The 14104-nt window shown below is 38.9% G+C and overlaps 1 protein-coding gene across 1 annotated transcript in view; it reads right to left on the bottom strand.

Annotated features, from left to right (window-relative positions):
• Positions 1 to 13301, bottom strand: part of LOC117817291 (complement C3-like) — a 29843-nt gene extending 16542 nt beyond the window's left edge. Inside the window, exons 1-16 of the mRNA XM_034689908.1 lie at positions 13211 to 13301; positions 10524 to 10719; positions 8709 to 8871; positions 8532 to 8626; positions 8277 to 8368; positions 6614 to 6696; positions 6441 to 6528; positions 6203 to 6305; positions 5996 to 6116; positions 5699 to 5814; positions 5411 to 5557; positions 3118 to 3223; positions 2906 to 3000; positions 2638 to 2829; positions 2343 to 2498; positions 2106 to 2232 (exon numbers count right to left, since the gene is read on the bottom strand). Of these exons, the coding sequence (XP_034545799.1) occupies positions 2106 to 2232; positions 2343 to 2498; positions 2638 to 2829; positions 2906 to 3000; positions 3118 to 3223; positions 5411 to 5557; positions 5699 to 5814; positions 5996 to 6116; positions 6203 to 6305; positions 6441 to 6528; positions 6614 to 6696; positions 8277 to 8368; positions 8532 to 8626; positions 8709 to 8871; positions 10524 to 10719; positions 13211 to 13272 (1942 nt within the window). The 5' untranslated portion in view covers positions 13273 to 13301. The remainder of the gene's footprint in view (positions 1 to 2105; positions 2233 to 2342; positions 2499 to 2637; positions 2830 to 2905; positions 3001 to 3117; positions 3224 to 5410; positions 5558 to 5698; positions 5815 to 5995; positions 6117 to 6202; positions 6306 to 6440; positions 6529 to 6613; positions 6697 to 8276; positions 8369 to 8531; positions 8627 to 8708; positions 8872 to 10523; positions 10720 to 13210) is intronic.
• Between the last annotated feature and the right edge of the window lie 803 nt (positions 13302 to 14104).

Below are 14104 nucleotides of genomic sequence, written 5' to 3'. Positions count from 1 at the left end.
GTCACTACCTAAAGCTCACGACCATGGCTGAGGGTTGGAACATAGATTAACTTGTGAATGTTGAGTGCAGCGTGATATGAAAGGAGCTGAAATGGATCCCTCCCATCACTTACTTTAACTCTCCCATTAAAGTTACTAACCATAGACCTTTCTGGAGTCCCTGAGCTCCCTTGTCTCGTAGATTCATCTGGATCTCTGCCGTAGATTCCTTTCTTTCTTTCCTTTGATTCCTTTCTGCTGTCTTTCTTTCTTTCTTTCTTTCTTCTTTTGTTTCTTTATGCTTTCTTCCTTTCTTTCTTTCTTTCCTTTGATTCCTTTCTGCTGTCTTTCTTTCTTTCTTCTTTTGTTTCTTTGTTTCTTTGTTTCTTTGTTTCTTTGTTTCTTTCTTTCTTTCTTTCTTTCTTTCTTTTCTCCTTTGATTCCTTTATGCTTTCTTTCTTTCTTTCTTTTTTACTTCTCTCTTTTCTTCTTCCTTTCTTTCATTCATTCCTTTCTGCTGTCTTTCTTTCTTTCTTTCTTGACTTCTCTCTTTTTGTCTTCTTTCCTTTCTTTCTTCCTTTCTTTCTCTTTTTCTTTCCATGTTTCTTCATCCATTATGTCCCTTTTTCCTATCCCATCCTTTCCTTCTGTCATTCCTTCACCATTTATTCTACTCTTTCTCTTTCATTCTTCTCCCTCACTTCTCTCTTTTCTTAGACCTTTCTGGAGTCCCTGAGCTCCCTTGTCTCGTAGGTTCCTCTGGATCTCTGCTGCTGTGGACGTGGTCCAGACTCCAGCTGCTACAACTACTACTATCCGTCTCCCCACTATCATCTCTCTCTCTCTTCATCTCCCTCTATCCCTCTCTCCAACACGGTAGGTCTCAGCAGATGTGTGTCTAACATGAGTCTGGTCCTGCTGGAGGTTTCTGCCTGTTAAAGGAAGTTTGTCCTTGCCACTTGAACACTAATGCATCCCCATACCATCAGGGTTGCTGACTTTTGAACTGTGCGCTGATGGTCCTTCTCTTCTTCAGAGCAGAGGACATGGTGTCTAACGTGAGTCTGGTCCTGCTGGAGGTTTCTGCCTGTTAAAGGACGTTTGTCTACCTTGAACTTTCCTCCCAGTATCTGCAATCTTAATTTGGTCACTACCTAAAGCTCACGACCATGGCTGAGGGTTGGAACATAGATTAACTTGTGAATGTTGAGTGCAGCGTGATATGAAAGGAGCTGAAATGGATCCCTCCCATCACTTACTTTAACTCTCCCATTAAAGTTACTAACCATAGACCTTTCTGGAGTCCCTGAGCTCCCTTGTCTCGTAGATTCATCTGGATCTCTGCCGTAGATTCCTTTCTTTCTTTCCTTTGATTCCTTTCTGCTGTCTTTCTTTCTTTCTTCTTTTGTTTGTTTGTTTGTTTGTTTGTTTGTTTCTTTCCTTCTTTCTTTCTTTTTTACTTCTCTCTTTTCTTCTTCCTTTCTTTCATTCATTCCTTTCTGCTGTCTTTCTTTCTTTCTTGCCTTCTCTCTTTTTGTCTTCTTTCCTTTCTTTCTTCCTTTCTTTCTCTTTTTCTTTCCATGTTTCTTCATCCATTATGTCCCTTTTTCCTATCCCATCCTTTCCTTCTGTCATTCCTTCACCATTTATTCTTCTCTTTCTCTTTCATTCTTCTCCCTCACTTCTCTCTTTTCTTAGACCTTTCTGGAGTCTCTGAGCTCCCTTGTCTCGTAGGTTCCTCTGGATCTCTGCTGCTGTGGACGTGCCAGACTCCAGCTGCTACAACTACTACTATCTGTCTCCCCACTATCATCTCTCTCTCTCTTCATCTCCCTCTATCCCACTCTTCAACACGGTCTCAGCAGATGTGTGTCTAACATGAGTCTGGTCCTGCTGGAGGTTTCTGCCTGTTAAAGGAAGTTTGTCCTTGCCACTGTAACTTGCTAAATGCTGCAAAGTGCTCTGCTCATGGTGGATTAAGATGAGATCAGACTGAGTCCTGTCTGTAAGATGAGACTGGATCTGATCCGGTCTTGATGTTGGGTCTGTTTGTAAAAGTGTTTTTTTGTGATTTTACAGAAAATACAGATTGATGACTGATTAGGAAGAGAAGAGTATAGTATCACCTAGTCTGTAGGGAGTCCCTGAAGCACTGGACTGAAACAACAGCCCAGCATCGTAGAACACACCCATACCATCCTCTCCTCCGCCTCGCGTGCAGCCCGTGTCGAAGGTCTCTACAATGTCCCACACCTGAGCGGGGTGGAAACTCAAGTAAGGCTTACAAATGTAATATTTAAACACATATTTTACAATGTATCCTCTAACAGAGATGATGACATAAAGTGAAATAAAGAAACTGCCTTCTTCTGGGTGAGGCGGTGCTCGTTGTTTAACACGTGGACGCCTTTGTCAACCATGACGAGTCCCACTGTGGCCCCTGGGTCTCCTGTTACTTTCACACCAAACACTCTGTTTGGCTTATAAGACGGAGCGGGTCTCGATGGTTCAAGCCGCAGCTGGATGTGTAGAAGATGACGTTTGTCAGTTCAAGCGGTTTCATAAAATAAAACACGTCTGAGGAAGATGCACTTAAATCTGTCAGTTTGTGCACGGGTGTTCAAACACTTCTGGCGACATCAGCGTCGTGTGACTCACCGTGCCCGTGCAGGAGTCCTTTACATCCACCCAAACAGAGTCTGACACCACTTCATTATCGTTTGTATGAAAGTAAGCTACGACGCGGAAGGATGGCAGCATTTCTTTGGTGATGGGAATCAGCAAGGAGATCAGAACCTGACCTCTGTCCTGGAATCGACCAGTTTTCACCAGCTGACCTCTGCTCAGGATCTGCAGGGACACACATGAACATCAGCATACACAAACATTAAAACCATCACATGAACAGGTGTAAAACATCTCTCACCAGACAAGTGATGTCACTGTGTGCATTATCGTGTCTTCTTGGGAAAAGGAACATTTTCAGATTTTCTCCCAGTTTCCCCTCGGCTGTGTCCACTTCTGCAGAAATGAGAATTAGAGACACACAGGAGACTCTGAAATTATCTGCTACACCTGCCATACTTTGCTACTCCCACCACTATCACCACCCTTTCTTTACCAGCTGATGTTCCTTACTGATGTACATGAAGCTGTTGCTTTTAGAGGAGTACGGGTCGGCTTGCATGGTGGCCATTGCCTGTCGGTTACTTGCGATTTTAGGATCATTGGTCCTTGCGAGAAACTGGAGACACAGACGGGTTAGTGATAAAAATATTAAAAACACAAACCAAAAAAAAATAAAATCCTGGGGAGGGGGAATATATTTAAAGAATTAAAAAAATACATTCAATTAAAAAACTGCATAAAACATGTTCCTACTGCTTAAGTTTTTTTTTCTTTTATCTCATTATTTTGACTTTTATATTGGAATGTTCATTTTTATCCAATGACATTTTATCTGATCATTTTTACATTTTTCTCATAATTGTGACTTTTTTTTCATAATTTTTTACTTTAATCTTACAGTTGGAATATTTTATCTCATAATTTCAATTTTTATCCCATAATTTTGACATTCATCTCATAATTTGACAATTTCCCTCATAATTTTAACTTCTTATTTCTTAATTTAGAATCACAACTTTACTTAGAACTGTATAATTCATGTTCAGTCCCATAGTTTTGACTTTTATCCCACAATTTAACTTTTTATCTCTTAATTTTGATCATTTTTTATCTTATAATTCTGACCCAACCTTTGTGATTTTTCTCTTAGATATGGACATCCATGAAAACAACATGTGCAGTATCAAGCTTCACAAACTGATTCAATTCTGAGGGATATGTTTTTATACAAACATGTAATGGCACAAGGTAGACACCTTATGCCATTACATGTCTGTTATTATTCAATGTTTGGACACCAGGGGACAGAAAAAAAACATGTCAATGTTAAACATTTCAACACAATGTGGTTTTCAATGCTAGAATCAACGGCAGAATTCTAGAATCAACGGCAGAATTCTAGAATCAAAGGCAGAATTCTAGATTCAAAGTCAGAATTCTAGAATCAAAGGCAGAATTCTAAAATCAACGGCAGAATTCTAGAATCAAAGGCAGAATTCTAGAATCAAAGGCAGAATTCTAGAATCAAAGACAGAATTCTAGAATCAGTCAGAATTCTAGATTCAAAGGCAGAATTCTAGAATCAAAGGCAGAATTCTAGAAACAGTTAGAATTCTAGAATCAAAGGCAGAATTCGAGAATCAAAGGCAGAATTCTAGAATCAAAGTCAGAATTCTAGAATCAAAGGCAGAATTCTAGAATCAAAGTCAGAATTTTAGATTCAAAGGCAGAATTCTAGATCCAAAGGCAGAATTCTAGAATCAAAGGCGGAATTCTAGAATCAAAGGCAGAATTCTAGAATCAAAGTCAGAATTCTAGATTCAAAGGCAGAATTCTAGATTCAAAGGCAGAATTCTAGAATCAGTCAGAATTCTAGAATCAAAGTCAGAATTCTAGAATCAAAGGCAGAATTCTAGATTCAAAGGCAGAATTCTAGAATCAGTCAGAATTCTAGAATCAAAGTCAGAATTCTAGAATCAAAGGCAGAATTCTAGATTCAAAGGCAGAATTCTAGAATCAAAGGTGGAATTCTAGAATCAAAGGCAGAATTCTAGAATCAAAGGCAGAATTCTAGATTCAAAGGCAGAATTCTAGAATCAAAGGTGGAATTCTAGAATCAAAGGCAGAATTCTAGAATCAAAGGTGGAATTCTAGAATCAAAGGCAGAATTCTAGAATCCAAGGCAGAATTCTAGAATCAAAGGCAGAATTCTAGAATCAAAGTCAGAATTCTAGAATCAAAGGCAGAATTCTAGAATCAAAGTCAGAATTTTAGATTCAAAGGCAGAATTCTAGATCCAAAGGCAGAATTCTAGAATCAAAGGCGGAATTCTAGAATCAAAGGCAGAATTCTAGAATCAAAGTCAGAATTCTAGATTCAAAGGCAGAATTCTAGAATCAGTCAGAATTCTAGAATCAAAGACAGAATTCTAGATTCAAAGGCAGAATTCTAGAATCAGTCAGAATTCTAGAATCAAAGTCAGAATTCTAGAATCAAAGGCAGAATTCTAGATTCAAAGGCAGAATTCTAGAATCAGTCAGAATTCTAGAATCAAAATCAGAATTCTAGAATCAAAGGCAGAATTCTAGATTCAAAGGCAGAATTCTAGATTCAAAGGCAGAATTCTAGAATCAGTCAGAATTCTAGAATCAAAGTCAGAATTCTAGAATCAAAGGCAGAATTCTAGATTCAAAGGCAGAATTCTAGAATCAGTCAGAATTCTAGAATCAAAGGCTGAATTCTGAGATCCAAGGTGGAATTCTAGAATCCAAGGCAGAATTCTGATATCAAAGACAATACTTACGGTAATTTGCCCTCTGCTGGTCCCGGCCTGTGTACTGACGGGCAGTCTGACCATGCCATTAGCTAAAGTGTTCTCCTGTAAGTTGCCTGGATTGATCACCACTGGAACACCTTGTGCTGGGGTGCCATCAGGATTCACGACTTCAGCCTGCCATCAGAAACACAAGCAGCTGACTATCAGACAACGACCCCAGCAGGTTGGATGTAGTCAGACTTAACTCATGGAAAAGAGCCCAGAAATCTCGACTGGGAGTCCTTTATCGTTATATTTAAAAAAAAAAGATGTTACCGAGACATAAAAGGGAGTCCCTGGTTTGTAATATCTGGGTGTTTTCTTGAAGGTGATGGTGTAAGGCGATGTAACAATCTTGATGTTTTTCAACTCTGCCTCCACCATCTCACCACCTGGAACAGGACGTGATGCAGAAACAACACAGTGACACGAAGCGACAGCACAGCATGCATTTCACATCATGCTTATGGTGTCGTTTGGGAGCTTTTAGACACTTCCCCATTCAGATCTGTTGACTGAGTTAGTGATGAAGAATCACAAAATATTAAACATCCTGTGTTTCAGTTCTCTCACCGCTGTCTGTCAGCAAGCTAACAGCTACAAATATGGAGCTCCCTATGAGGTGCCCAATGTCGTCAAAGTCCTTTGTGATGTGCTCTCTCTTCAGAATAACCTCTCCAGCACCTCCATGGATCTAACATAATGGAGACATTCATCTTTAAAAACAGCAAAAAGGAAGTATGAAGTTCTTTGGCTGTTCTGCTGAAGCGCCGCTCCTACCGGCACAGTCTGAATAGAACGTGAAAAGCCTCTCTTTTGACCGTCCTGCACCACCCCAAACAACACATAGGCCGTGCCATCCACCTCTTCCCCAAAGGGATAGCTACAAGAGAAGAAGATCGAACATGTGATGGTTGAAATGAAATAAAAACTGACTATCAGACAGCACTTAAAATATCTTATTCTCAAATGAAATAAATCTGGAGTCTAAATCCACAAAATGAGACTCTTTACGTACGAAGCTTTGATGTTGACCGTGAAATCTTGGCTGTCCACGTAAAAGAAAGGGCTCACAGGCGTCAGTTTAACCTCGAAACTGGGCAGCACTGATAAAACAAACGTGCGTTAATGTGTCTCATGATGTAAAAAAAAAACCACATTGACGCATCATTACCATTATCAAAACATTACCATATTCCTTGACCTCGAACTCTGCTGAGAAGCTATGCTGCGGGGAGCTTTGGAACTTAGCCAGCACCTTCCACAGCCCAGGACTACACACACAAAGAAACACAACAACACATGTTTATATACACAAGTAAAATGACACTACTGTGAAGGATTAAATGGAGAACCACAACGTGTATCTATGGTTTGACAGTCTATCTATTTGCCATGAGTTGTTTTGAATAATTGTGTATTCTAGGCTGAGAGAACAGTAGATGGTAACAAATTCAAGGTTTCAAACAAACAATGCAATATGAAGTTGTTCTGTTAAATGTGAATGCAGTTTTGATGCTGCTTAGGTTAGGGTGAAGTCCTGAGTTAGGGTTATGATTAGGGTTAGGGTTAGGGTTAGGATAAGGGTTAGGGTTAGGATTAGGGTTAGGGTTAGGGTTAGGGTTATGATTAGGGTTAGGGTTAGGGTTAGGATTAGGGTTAGAGTTAGGGTTAGGATTAGGGTTAGGGTTAGGGTTAGGATTAGGGTTATGATTAGGGTTAGGGTTAGGGTTAGGATTAGGGTTATGATTAGGGTTAGGGTTAGGGTTAGGGTAATGATTAGGGTTAGGGTTAGGATTAGGGTTAGGGTTAGGGTTAGGGTTAGGATTAGGGTTAGGGTTAGGATTAGGGTTAGGGTTAGGGTTAGGGTTAGGGTTAGGATTAGGGTTATGATTAGGGTTAGGGTTAGGGTTATGATTAGGGTTAGGGTTAGGGTTAGGATTAGGGTTAGGGTTAGGATTAGGGTTATGATTAGGATTAGGGTTAGGGTTAGGGTTAGGGTTAGGATTAGGGTTATGATTAGGGTTAGGGTTAGGGTTATGATTAGGGTTAGGGTTAGGATTAGGGTTAGGGTTAGGATTAGGGTTATGATTAGGATTAGGGTTAGGGTTAGGATTAGGGTTAGGGTTAGGATTAGGATTAGGGTTAGGGTTAGGGTTAGGGTTAGGGTTAGGATTAGGGTTATGATTAGGGTTAGGGTTAGGGTTATGATTAGGGTTAGGGTTAGGGTTAGGATTAGGGTTAGGGTTAGGATTAGGGTTATGATTAGGATTAGGGTTAGGGTTAGGGTTAGGGTTAGGATTAGGGTTATGATTAGGGTTAGGGTTAGGATTAGGGTTAGGGTTAGGATTAGGGTTATGATTAGGGTTAGGGTTAGGATTAGGGTTAGGGTTAGGGTTAGGATTAGGGTTAGGGTTAGGGTTAGGGTTAGGATTAGGGTTATGATTAGGGTTAGGGTTAGGATTAGGGTTAGGGTTAGGGTTAGGATTAGGGTTATGATTAGGTTTATGATTAGGGTTATGGTTAGGGTTATGGTTAGGATTAGGGTTAGGGTTATGATTAGGGTTAGGGTTAGGGTTAGGGTTAGGTTTATGATTAGGGTTATTTTTTACTTTTATCCTTAAATTCAGTTTTTTTCATCTTATAATTATTTGCTCTTATCTCTCTATCCTGCTTTAATCTTTATATTTCATCTCTTCATTGTGACCATTTATCTCACAATTTAATTTACAATCCTTACATTTGACTTACTATCTCATAATTTCAGCTCACAAAATGTGTGAACATTAACCACAAACCATTAAAACATTTTTTTAAAAGGAGTCAAAAGTCAAATGTAGTCAAATAAACTCACCTTACAATCTCAGATAATCGGTAATCCCCAGAGTGTAGCCCTGACTTTTGAACTGGGAATGTATTGCTTTCCAAAGTGATGCCTTCAGGGGTCTAGAAACAAAGAAAATGCGTTAACCACGTTCTCTGAGGCACACACATCTACACATTCACATTAAACCTGTGCTATAAGTTGAAGTAATCCTTCTGCTTATGATACAGACCAATCATCATAGACTTTTACTGATAGCTTTAAATGTAAGATAATATACTGTACCACTATCTCAACATCAATGGCATCATAAGTTTGGAGGAACTCATCCGTCATCACAGGCTCCATCCTGGGTGTCACTGTAAATATCCTGTAGTGAACTGAGAAAGACTGAGTGTGAAATATTCTATAATATAATATAAGGGATGTTATATGAAATCAGTGTTATATTACAGCACATGCCTTGACTGTCCGGGGTGTACAGGGTCTGGTCTGTCTGGATGAAGATGTACCCGGACTGAAAGGACACTAAAACCACATGCTCCAACAGGCGTTGGGGGAACTGAGCTTGTAGGTACACAAACTGCTTCTTATATGGATCCCAACTTAAGTCTCCAGGTGAGACCTGAAACCAGCATGAAGACACACAGGCAGATTTTGAAGAGCAGGATGGGATATGTAGATTATCTTGTATGTGGTCATGGTAGGAAATGAATCCTCCTGGGACCCAGAAGAATAACAGTTTCAGAATTTCAGTTATTTCAACATAAATTAAGTCGATGGGATGAAAATAAATGTCAGGTTCATTTTTGACTAGACCCGTGTTGTTTATAGTTGATGGTCTGTCTTTGTGGTGGACACCAGGATGATGAGAAGCTGCTTTCTAAAATATCTCTTGAATCCAGATTTGCATCAGATGTAAACCTTTCTGACAGTGCTCTGATAATCTGAGGCTAGACTTTAGAAACCAAAGTTTCAGAATTTCCACAAGTGATCCCAAACATAACTCAACTTAAACTGAGTCTCTGAAAGCCAAACTGAGATTTTCTATCATTCAATCAATGAGTCAGACTTTATTTTTAAAGCACTTTTCATACAATAATATCACAACACAAAGTGCTGTACCTAGAAATAATAATGGTTTTAACAAAATAGGAAAAAAAATAGATAGATACACACACAAATATAGCATATATATGTATATATATAAAATACTAATAATACATTTAAAAATATAATTAAAAAATGAAAAAGAAGTTGAAGAACTGAGGACATTTCTATATTTATTAATAGAAATAAAAAATAAAAAAAGAGGTCACTGACGAACTGAGGAAAAATAATATTTATATATATTTATGGATATAAATATGGACATATATATGTATATATATATACAGTTATGATAATACAAAAAATGTAAATGAAATAAAAAATAAAAAAGTAGTTGCTGAAGAATTGAGGAAAAATATTTATATATATACCTATGAATATATATACAATTATTATAATAATAAAAAGGGGAAAAATAAAATGTATATATATTCATGAAAATATATATATATAATTATATTAATAATAAAAATAAAAGTGAAATAAAAATAAAAAAGAAGTTGCCAACGAACTGAGGAAAAATAATATTTATAGGTATTTATGGATATAAATATATACAATTATAATAATAATAAAAATGAAATAAAAAAGAAGTTGCTGACGAACTGAGGAAACACTGTCATCACATGTTAATGAGGAAACACCAAAATAGAATAAATTAATAAGATAATGAAATACTAAAAAGTTAAACTAGTAAAATAAACTTAGATGTTACACTAAAAGTAAATACAGCAAAGAATAAAATATTAAAATTCTGTGAGGTAATCTGTAAAAACCACAAGATGATAAGATCGAATTAATTACTAAATAAATTATGAAATAATCCACAATAAATTAATAATTAAAAACAAATTGCTGAATAAATAATATTTATGTGTCTGTAATAATTCAAAATAAGACAGTATATGAGTTTAAAATTGACTAACATTTGTTCTAGCAAATAAATAAATACAGTAATGCTAAAGATGGTGTATGACTCAGTTTAAAGTGAGACTACAAAGGTCGTTCCTGTCACCTGTGATACCAACAATTTACAACGACTTTCCCCTGACCCCAGAATGTGCCGAAATGGTAGCCACTGTGAAAAGACAGAACTCTGAGGCGAGGATGTCCTCTACATGGTAGGACAGGTTTCAGCATGTTAGCTTATATAATAACAATATTCACCGTTATTTGTGCAAGAGCCTGGAAGTCATTTGAACCAGTGAGGGTCAAAGTTGTAGATGACAGCACTCTGTCTTTTTTCGGATGGCTCATCACGTGGATTTCCACTCTGACGTCCGCTCCTGTGCAGTCCTGACACTCCACAAAGATGTTTTCTGCCGTTCCCACACGCAGCAAGTTTGGGGCAGACATCACCTCCCTGCAGGGAAAAGGAAAGAGTCACTCTTCTGTTAGCTGCTGTGCACAAGGACCAAGCTAAACTGAAGTCCACACACATAGCAACACAGGTTCTGGGACTTGTAGCCTCAGTTGGCCTTCGAGCAGGAGCATTTTGCAACAACTTGAGGAAAAACACAAAAGCTAGGAACCAATTACAGACCAGTAGAGGGCAGTAAGATGAAGGCCATACAACAAAGATGACGCCATAGAAGGAGACAGACAGGCCGACATCGTCACGTACGGCTCCACAGTTAGCCTGTTAGCATGAAGGAGATCACTCTTGTGCTTGGAAGAAGACGAGCACGAGTAGCAAAGAGGATTCAGAACGTATGAAACGCTGGATTTAAAGCAACAAGACAGATTTTACAAGCCATGGCAGAGATCGACCGGTGTTCCGGTTTAAAGAGCGACCCTGTTAACTGGAGACTCTCAGCCGGATGCATCCCTCACAAACGTCTTCAGACGATCATTAAATATCTGATGAGGATATTTGGACGTTTGAATAAAAACTCAACTAGGATGCATTCCCAAGGACTCCCTCTGTGTTTCAACCAAGAGGCAACCTCCAGTCTCAAAATATGAAGCCCATGTGAAAGTGTTATAAACTGCAATTCATCAAGCATCCACTTGAGGCTGGCTGCAGAAACACAGGAAACCACATACACACCCATTCAAAAGAGCCGATCTTTGCAGCATTAATAAACATGTTTACAGCCTGGTTCAAAAAACGGCTTGGGTCTACATAGCTAATCTCTCTATCGGCACACACTGTACGGGGGGTGAATTTTATTCTAACGCCACGGTTAAGAAGATATTAAGATTAAGAGTTTTTGCCCAAATAAGGACATGACTGACTTGACTCCCGGTCGGGAACACATAGCTGTTAGCTAGGAGGCTCAAACTCCGCCCCTTTATGTCACACTCTGCCTGGCTGAGTTCAGCATTTCAAATATGGCTGCCGCCAACGACTGGCTTCAAAACAGCACTCAGGAACAGATGGGTGACGTCACGGATACTACGTCCATATTTAATACAGTCTATGGTTTCAACAGCTGTGTAAACTCCACAAACACTGACACGTTCAGCTGAAGGTCTCCAGTTAACAGGGTCACTCTTCAGACTGGAACACCGGGAGCTGACAGAGACACATTCACACTATCAGGCTCAGAGAAGACCGATGTTCAGGAGTTATTAAACCAAGTTGTTTTTTTGGTGAAATAAAAACACTGCGGGTACTCTATCAAACAGAAAACGTTAAGCAGTACAGGCCCCGCCCCTTAATGTTCCTGGACCTTTGGGGAGTACTACCATAGACTTTATGAATAATGGACGTAGTATCCGTGATGTCACCCATCTGTTTCTGAAGCGCTGTTTTGAGGCCAATCGTCGGCGGCAGCCATATCGCTGCTGTCGAGCGATTGTGACGTAAAGAGGCGGAGTTTGAGCCTCCTCGCCAACAGCTACAGTGTTCCCGCCTGTCAATCAAGTCAGCTGTGCCTCTCCCCCATACAGTGAGTGCTGATAGAGAAATGAGCTATCCAGACTACACTTGTTTTTTGAACCAGGCTGTAAACATGTTTATTTCTGCTGTAAAGATCGGCTTCTTTGAATGGGTGTGTATGTGGTTTCTGGTACTTCCAGAGCCAGCCTCAAGCGGATCCTTGATGAACTGAAGTTTTTAGCACTTCTGCATTGGACTCATATTTTAAGACCGGAGAGTGCCACTTGGTACTACCCCAAAAGCAGGGGCTTTTCTGGGGAAGATGAACTACCTCAGAACTAAATTTAGACCCTGGTTCCTGCTGTCGAAATGTGCATAGTTCCTCAAAAGGTCCCTAGTTTCTGGGGAAAGTTCCTGCACCCAAACTGGAGGGAAAATACAGGAAGAAACAAAAAAAAAAAAAACAAGGCTGCAAAGGAAACTATGAAAGAAGAGCATGAGGAATCTGAAACTACAACTGGCTGTAAAAGACACAAATGTGAGGTAAGAATTACAAAATATGACAGGAAATGGAGAGACCGAATTGAAGCTAAACAAAACCAACTCATGCCAATTACTTTGTGAGGCAGTGGAAGCTGGTTTGTGACCTTTGACCCTACAGGGAGTATTCCTGAAACCCAGGTTGAGTTTCAATTCCCTCAAATTGCCAAATAAATAAATAAAAGAATTTGCTCCTCTGTGGATTTCACAAATAATGAGTAACTGGTTGGTGACCTTGATTGAGACCAAGCTTTGAGTCAACACATTTCACCACAGCTGGTGTAATCCAGGCAAACCTAGACCAGAGTACTTTGATCGATGATACACAAACTGCAAAAACAGAACCTGCATCACAGCCGGTGATTCATGTTGCTGCTCTGAAAATATCAGAAAACATCAGTCGCTGAATAAGCAAACTGTTCATATCTGTGTTTTCTATGAATGGGCCTGAAGCTCAGGTGGATTCAGAGAAAGTATGGATGTTACTCACAGCGGCGCCGCATCAGCTTGCAAAGCCAGAGAGGCAAGCAGCAACAGCAGAGTCCTTCGCATCCTCTGATCGGATCCTGAACCCCTTACCTGGGCTGTTGCTCAGTGGTCCAAAGTCCTCTTTTGCAGGTGAAAGTCAATTTAGTATGAAAATCTGGATCTCTGGATCCAAGAGGTTTTTGAAGTCCAGTGAAGTGTCCACACTGTGACTGCTCTCTCTGCCTTTATACAGACGGGTCGACTGGTGATGATGACATCCTTCTCAATGCAGTAAGAAAGGTTCAACTAATATTTACCCTCTCTGATGTGGAGGCCAACACTTTCACAGCTGGGATCAGAATGGAGGTTTGGTCCCCACTCATGTATGTAGAGGACAAATCCCAAGATCACAGGAGCTTTAAGTAGGCTTCCAATGACTTTAACTGTGAGCTATCCTTTAGATGGATTAGATTTTGCACTAAATAAATTAATAAATGAATACATAATAATAATAATATTAATTATAATTATAATTAATTAAAATAATACATAAATTTCAATAAAAACACTGGAGGTAACATAAGACTTTAAAACTCCAGATGGGAAAAAAACTCACTAAAATAAAAAATTAATAAAACACTAAAATGTTAATCCAGTAAAAGAAACTAGGATGCTACACTAAAAATAAATACAGCAAAATAAAACAGAATATAATATTACAATTATGAGAGGTAATCTGTAAAAATCACAATTTAAGATCTAATTAATAACCCCATAAATTAATACAAAATTAAAATTAAAAAAATTAACTGAATAAATTATACATACCACCAAAATCAAAAGTTTGGACACACCTTCTCATTCAATGTTTTTTATTTATTTTAATTATTTGACTGAAGGCATCAAAACTATGACA

Source organism: Notolabrus celidotus, chromosome 8, assembly GCF_009762535.1.
Source record: "Notolabrus celidotus isolate fNotCel1 chromosome 8, fNotCel1.pri, whole genome shotgun sequence".
In the NCBI taxonomy this organism is placed as follows: Eukaryota; Metazoa; Chordata; class Actinopteri; order Labriformes; family Labridae; genus Notolabrus; species Notolabrus celidotus.
Note: the sequence above shows the minus strand (reverse complement) of the source record. Positions and strands in the feature narration are given on the sequence as shown.